This window comes from Fragaria vesca, linkage group LG6 (assembly GCF_000184155.1).
Source record: "Fragaria vesca subsp. vesca linkage group LG6, FraVesHawaii_1.0, whole genome shotgun sequence".
Classification (NCBI taxonomy): Eukaryota; Viridiplantae; Streptophyta; class Magnoliopsida; order Rosales; family Rosaceae; genus Fragaria; species Fragaria vesca.
The window spans coordinates 21,799,875-21,807,535 of record NC_020496.1 but is presented as its reverse complement, the minus strand read 5'-3'; the positions used below and the strand labels follow the sequence as shown (position 1 = coordinate 21,807,535).

Below are 7,661 nucleotides of genomic sequence, written 5' to 3'. Positions count from 1 at the left end.
GAAGTTCAACATAATCACCTCCTTCCTATGGTCCCGGGTGACCAGTTTCTCCTCCTCAAAAAACCGCAATGTACGACGGAGTTGCTTCGAGTGCAGTTTCAAGTCCTTAGCTAAATCCTCTTCTCTCACCCATTGTCGCCTAGCATCAAGAAACCTCAAGGCATTACTTACAATTGCCTAAACCAAGCAACTGATAGAACAAAGAGCTCGCAAACACACTCATCTCCACAAAAACACATACAAAAGCAACTCGTCTACAATTCAAATAAGCTCATAGCTCCTCTCGATCAAAGTCATCAAACCTAATTCAAATCTTTCTCTCTAAACTATTCAATTGATGAAAACTAACATTCTTCAACTCCATTTTCCTAATTTCAACTCGAAACAATCTCCGAAACTCGATAATTGATGAAAACTAAAACTGAGCTTCACGAACCTCGAGAGCGCGTCGAGGACAACCACGGCGAGTCCCCGGTTGTCGCTTCGGCCAGTCTTGGGCTGATTATTCCAAGGTGGAGATCGAACCTGAAACTCCAGTACTGAAAAGAAAAAAAAATTTGCAGATCGGTGCAAATGTGTAGAGGTTAAGGGTTGATAGAACCCAGATCTGCAGAGGTTAAAGGGTTGATAGATACCCAGATGACAATTAATCTCAAACTTTGTAGATGCCTAGGGGTTGATAGATTCTCATAACTGCAATCCTTCTTTCTTTTCTTTTCCTCATATTTATAACTTCTTATTCTTTGATATGAATCAATAAACAAGAAATTGATTTGATATGTGTATGATCAGTTATCCCCAATTGATATACATATATTCATGAATATATGAATCAAATTACACAAAACTCACATCTATCCTTACGGCTCAATCAATTGGTTCTATAACCAAAGCAATAAAGTCCTTTCATCTGTTACTATTGGAAACCCATAAGTGGGTGGTGGTGTTTCCATTCAGATTTCAAAAGGAAGAACGCAACCCAAATGAGATTTCTTGACCTTGCATCCAAAAATAAAAACTTGTGTGAGCTTGTGATTTATTGTCACCGTTTTTTATTGACAAATTGAATAGCAATTGGATTGAAGAGCATAACCCGCAAATGTTGTAAACCATTCTAATTTGAAGCAAACCAAATTTGAAGCAAACCAATTGCTGCAAAATTTCTTTTCGATCTATTGATTATGGATGAAATGATGAATACATAATTACATATTGATATATAACGGCAACATTAACCACAGTTTTGATGTTTACTTGATTGTTTAAGTGTAATCAAGTGACTTGTCAAAATAGCCACGTGGCAATTTACTATAGGAGCGAATGACCATTAGGCATAACTAAGTGGTTTTCCCGGAGCGTAAAAAAATTTCTCGTGAAGTAGAGTTTAATTTTAACTAGAAAGATCTCAGTCATTGGTTGAAAATAAAAGGCTGAGATTCATTCATGAGGAAATATAAAGACCCTCTCATGAGAAGAGGATCCGGATTCCATAATTATCTACTCCTAAACCCTTTTTTAATGATGTACTTCTGAACCACAGAAAATTTTGGATGCATATAATGCACGAAAAATATGTACGTGTAGTATTCATACATGTCATCAAATAGTTTCTTAAAGTTCTAGCGAAATATTTCTATTTTTTATTTTTAACATTATTTATATAAATATTTTAACATGTAGAATATAGAAAAACAAAATGTTAGAATCGCATGGGAGAAAAAAAATATATATGTCTAATACATATTTGGCTTCAAAAGTACGAAAAATTTAACAAGTCTCTTCAAAAGTACATGAAAGTTTTTGTAAAACAACATAGTACCTATCTTATTGACGTGTTATACAAAAAAATTTCTATAGCATTCAATTTGGATGCGTGTTGTATTGTCTTTAATTGTACACTAATTTGTCTTTAAGTAGAAATGAGAGAGAGAGAGAGAGAGAGAGAACCATAAAGTCCTTAGTGATTATATTGTTGAAGCTTTCTGGAGATGTTATGTTATTAAAATTGAGGATGGGAGAAGATGATGCCAAAGCTCCAATTGTAACATGGGGGTATTTCAACCTAAACCATGCTGCTAGCACTGCAAAGAGAAAAACCAAATTAAATTAAGGGATGTGAAATCTACACTCCTCAAATTATAATCTACACTCCCATTTTTTATTTTTAGTAATCATTTTCATAAGAAGACAAAAGTTAAGTCACTAATGAAAAAATTTAATTTATAAAAAATGAAAAGTGAGAGTGTAGATTACAATTTAGAGAGTGTAGATTTCACTTCATTTCCCTAAATCAAATCAAAAGAGTTTGATGCCCTAAATACCCAATGGACCGTACCCATACCCAATTTAGGATAGTGATAAAAGAGAAAACAATTCAAAATAGTTTAAAATTTGAACGGAAAATTTTACAATGTATTAGTGCATGACATGCATCAATTTTGTTCTAAAGTTGTAAAATAAGTCCTTAAAGTAATAATATTAGTCATTAAAGTTGTAACATAAGTCCTTAAAGTTGTAAATATTATTAGTTACATATTTTGACAAAACATTTTAAATTACTACATATTTTTTAAATACATCAGGTCACAACTTGTACAACTTTAATATGTTTTGTAAGTGAACATATAAAGAAATAGACTTTGTTAGCCAAAACATATTTTTCTTACGAAAAAGAATGTTAGAGCCTCTTCTAGCTCTCTATATTTAGGAGCAACATAGCTAAAACAATGGTTTCGCATTTGAGAAATCATGCAATATGTGTCTGAGCCCCATCATGGGTGTGTGTGTTAAACAAAAAAAGAGCAACATAATTAAAAGTTAAAATAGAGTCGCTTAAGAGTTTAGTACAACTATTATTTTTCATGAGAAAAAACTAAACATATTTTCCAAAGTAATTAAGGTGCCGAGATAGAGAATATGCTAAAACTCGATCCTCTAATATATAATACAAAATCTCAAATGAAAATTATTATGTTTTGGTCAATTATGTAACTAAGGGCTTGTGAGAAAGTGAGATTTTATTTTCTACTTTAGAAATGTATCAATAATTTATCGTGAAATGTATTTTTTAGATTCCTAAACTAAGAAAATGCTAAAGTGAAAACATCACATTGATGTTTTCAGTTTTTTTTTGTAAAATTTGAAAATATTTTTATTTTTCATTTTCAACGTTTTCAGAAATGTTTTCATCTCATTTTTATTTTCAAAAATAAAAATACAAACATGAAAACGTTACTGAACGCCACCTAATATTCCCATTCCAAAAAAATGTAACTAATATTTTATTAAATATTATTGAAAATATATATACTGTAACATACTTTCTCCATGGGAACCTCCAAGAACCACTACAGGAGAGTCAGTTGCTGTCAAATTCTTCTTCAAATCAATAATTAAGGAAGCATAATCTGCCAAGGCTTGTGTAGAGCTTAGATATCCCAGTGTAGTTGCATTGCTATAAGCCACATCTTTCTTGCCCCCAAAAGGTAAAGACTTTCCATAGAACCGATGCTGCAATATTATCATACAAGAGCTGATTGAAAAAAAAAAAACAAAAAGAAAAAAAAAAAAGAAAAAAAAAGAAATTGATTGAACATCCTAATACCAATACTCAAACTAAACTGCAAAAAAGAAAAATAAAATTTACAACAAATAGTGATGATTCTTTAGTTAGTTAATCACTAGATGAACACAACTAACATCGATTAGGAATGCTATCTATTGGTTTCTTTGGATTGATATCTCAACATGTCTGCGTACATGTGGTTAATTTTCAAGCCTAACACGTGGACATGGGTAACTCGTTCTGATACCAAGATGAAGTAGTCTGGGGTTTACATCCAAAACCTATTAACAATAGGTAGAGAGGTCCAAACCCTTATAAACCATGTAAGGTCTCACATTCCCGATGTTAGATTGATATCTCAATAAAGAATGAAGTTTTCATAATCAAGGAATACGGTAAGTGTTCAGAGTTAAAACTACCAATTCGGAAATTAAACTTACCTCGATGAAAATGATGAGGGCTTTAAAATGGGGAGCTGTCTCATACAGAAAACCAGTGTTCTCCGCAAACCATTCTATGTTACCTTCATTACCAGTGTAAACAAAGATTGGAGAATTGCTCTTGGCGCCTCCCCAGTACGTATCATTTATCAAATACCTATGTTGGAAGGTTTCGTAGCTCTTGGGGTAGTTGAAATGATCAAGGACTTGGGTGAAGTATTTGGTTGTGTAAAGTTGGTTTTGACGAGCAGAAAGTGATATTTTTTCTTCTGGGGATATCAGTAAAGATGGGAATCTACGATGTGAGGATTTGGCAGAGTAGACAGGAAGAGAATGAAGCAAACACAAGAAAGAGAACCAGAAAAGAAATGGGGTCGACCCATATTCGGTCATCTTCTTCATTTTTTTTGTGCTTCTCTGGTATTGCAGAGAGACTTTGAAGTGTGGGGGGAAGCCTTGGTCAATTCGAGAGGGAGAATAGGCCAAGCATTGTGGTTCTCATGGATTAACAACTAATTCGGCTATTTTTGTGGTGGAAAAGACTAGCTGACTGGGTAATAACTAATAAGATCGAATGGTACACTTCTCATCGAAAAAGAAGAAGAGTGGTACACTTGAAGACTTCAAGATTCGTTTCTGTCACGTACTACAACTACTACTACTACTACAGAACTCTCCCTACCAAGTACCTGCAACGTTCTATAATGTTTCATAATCCATAATCGACCGATCGTACAAGTCCCATGATTGTCCCAAATCCGATCACAACAGCCGGAAAGTGATAGTTTGTGAGGTATGCTCCACCTCCATAGAGACCACTGGCCACGACGGCGAGGAGGAGAGCCAGAAGGTGTTGCTTGAGAGGCACAGCAAGTCCGGGAATTGCGACCCCAAAAAGAAGCAGCCTAGATGTCCTGTGAAGAGGTGCAAGCAGAGTCTGACATTTTCAAATAGCAGTACTTGCAAGACTTGCCATCTCAAGGTCTGCCTCAGCCACCGGTTTCCGGCCGACCATGAATGCAACAAGCAAGCAAGGGCGGCCTTGGCCGTGGCGGCGAATGAAGGAGCTTGGAATGGGACGTTCTTGGCTGCCTTTGCTTCAAGGAATGGGAAAGATTGTGGGAAGAGTGAGAGGGGTTCAAGTCTCCTCCCATTACCCCATCAGTTGGGGCGTTTTGAGTTTTTGTTTTCTCATTCAAAGTTTAACACTGCTTGTAAACAATCAAATTATGTACTTGTGTTCTGCTAATTGAAATTCTTCTACAAAAAAAAAAGAAATTCTTCTCTATGCTAAAGTCTACAATTTCCATGAGTCAAGTATGTTCAAACACACAAGACTACTATAGACTCATGTCAATATACAAAATGATCGATTAGCATGTTGAACATTTAGATGTAAATACAAACGTTTACACATGTCCTGCTTCTATATGTAAAACAAATGGTATACTAATCATGTTCAAACCAACAAAGACCTGTGGAGGGAAATGAATCACTGAACAACCCCTACTCAAAAGTCACCCTTAAACTCAATATTTATGATACAACATGTGAGAGGTACAAACAAGAGATATGCTGTTTACACATTGCAGCACTCAAAGCGAGAATTACGGTGGCGGTGGTCGGTTACCACAGGCGAGAAGTGCAAGGAGAATCTTTTTCCTTGGCCCCTGCAAATCAAACAACCTTAAGTGAGAATAGTTCGATGAACTACCTGTGCGAAGCACAAGAAGGATGGTACTACACAACTGAGCTAGCAGAACATAACACAAGTTTCAAATCACATGCTTATTGATATAGACAAGGAGAAAGATATAGATCAGAACAAAGATAACGAATTGGTGCATTAAAACATTACCATTGGTATACCCAGCTCTTTAAGGTCCTTATCGCCCATCTGCTTCAAAGCGCTCATGTCTACCTGCAAATCAGACAATCAAAGCATTAAGCCAAAACCAAAAGAGAGACAAATTGATTATTGACGTTGCTCCTTGAAATCATCAGAACTGTACATTCTAATATATGATATTCTTTCTGCTGTCTCAAAAATCAAAAGACCAGTGAAAGAAACGGACGCCTCTAAAAATCTGAGTATGGAGTGAAAATAAGATTAGAGTAGGTTACTTACTTCTTCAGCCTGGAAGATTATAGCATATTTTCCCAAACCAAGTCTATGCAATAAACTAGCAACACTTAGGTTCTTCCCCCTATAATGCAGAGTGAGCGATATTATACAACTTACTAAAGTGATCAAAGTGATAATTGAAAGGAAGCTAAAGTGGAGCAACAGCCAGAAAGTAGTACCATATAATTTTGCATGCTGTAAATTTGTTGGCACAAGCTGTCCAACTGGTTTGGCAGTTTGAGGGTTAGACTTCGTTCTGAAAATAAAGGAATCTGTTGGCTGAGATGAACCAACCATACCATTTCTGTGGAACTGGCCAGCTCTTTGAGCGTCAACTGGCCTGAATGATGATGCTGACTGCAGCTCACCAAAGTTTCTTTGTGGTGATGGCCCGTAAGAAGTGTTCTGAAAGCTATCAGGGGATCTAGCTTGGAATCCATCTCTTCTTTGTTCCTCTGTGAATTTACATGGTACAAATCAGCTCCACTATCCCTGGGAGGCATTTCTCTCAGGAAGCTACTCCCATTTGTTTCCAACTCATGCTGTGACATCTGATACCTCACTGTAGAATGAGCAGGTTTTGACAGCTATGGGCGCGGGACCATCTGCTTGCGTTCTGCAATACCTCCCCCATTTTGCTTAAATGATCTTTTGCGCAACAGTTTCAATCTGAGGTCATTTCGACTGATCCGTGAATCTTCACTTGTTTTAATGAGCAAGAGTCAGTACAAGGAAACCATATAAAAAGATAATAAATCATACATAAAGTTGGTAGTATCAAAATTCAGACAAGATGGTTACCATGTAATGTATTGTCACCCCCTCTGTATTTTATTCCATCTCCTCGTTGCCTGAAATTGAGATCCAACACATCATGACATACCTACTGCATATATAGATAACCTAACAATGCAAACAGCGGCGCATCCTCAAATAAACATGTTACCACCTTTGGAAGCAAATGATGATTTTTACAAAGTGGAGAAACATATATCTCTTCTTAACTTTCAAAACATGTTCAAAGTAAAGAAAAGACGATACAGATTGCTTTACGTTATTTATAGTATGCAATTGATTAAGGAAACAAAGTCCACTACCCTACTCCTGAATCCCAACCCTTTTTGGGTAACGCTAACATTAATAATTTTACCATTTTGAAAACGAAAAAAGCTTCAAGATCGATATGCAGCAGTGATGGTGGATTTAACCATACAAGTAGTGTGGTCAGTATGCCATTAAAACCATATTAACCAAACTAGAGCAAAACCACAATTATTCTCAACTTTAAGCATCACAAGACTTCCTAATCAAATCTAAGCAGATAAGTGTCATTTATAACTCAAGAGAGACGGAACAAAGTACCGCTTGCCATGAGCATTACTCCCAAGCCTGTCTCCCATTGATCGTTTCCCTCCCGAAACCAGACCTCTATCCCCACGCATTTGTGCAGAGTCTGATGTTCCTCCCTTTCCACAACCTACAAAAACTTTCGCACAATAAGTAACCAAATCTTCACACACAAACCACACCC

General features: G+C 36.1%; 2 protein-coding genes and 1 non-coding gene across 3 annotated transcripts in view; all 3 read right to left on the bottom strand.

Annotated features, from left to right (window-relative positions):
* Positions 1-4,407, bottom strand: part of LOC101297176 (lysosomal Pro-X carboxypeptidase-like) — a 9,806-nt gene extending 5,399 nt beyond the window's left edge. Inside the window, exons 1-3 of the mRNA XM_004305597.1 lie at positions 4,006-4,407; positions 3,321-3,510; positions 1,948-2,081 (exon numbers count right to left, since the gene is read on the bottom strand). Of these exons, the coding sequence (XP_004305645.1) occupies positions 1,948-2,081; positions 3,321-3,510; positions 4,006-4,407 (726 nt within the window). The remainder of the gene's footprint in view (positions 1-1,947; positions 2,082-3,320; positions 3,511-4,005) is intronic.
* Positions 63-1,021, bottom strand: LOC101293109. The gene is made up of 2 exons (XR_184977.1): positions 437-1,021; positions 63-139 (listed from the first exon to the last, which is right to left on the bottom strand). It is a non-coding gene; the product is annotated as an uncharacterized LOC101293109 (transcript).
* A 1,741-nt stretch (positions 4,408-6,148) lies between the features above and the next one.
* LOC101292812 lies at positions 6,149-6,982 on the bottom strand. Its single transcript, XM_004303472.1, has 3 exons — positions 6,932-6,982; positions 6,310-6,827; positions 6,149-6,212 (listed from the first exon to the last, which is right to left on the bottom strand). The coding sequence occupies exons 2-3, from the start codon at positions 6,679-6,681 to the stop codon at positions 6,189-6,191; spliced, it is 396 nt and encodes a 131-aa protein (XP_004303520.1). The 5' UTR covers positions 6,682-6,827; positions 6,932-6,982; the 3' UTR covers positions 6,149-6,188.
* Between the last annotated feature and the right edge of the window lie 679 nt (positions 6,983-7,661).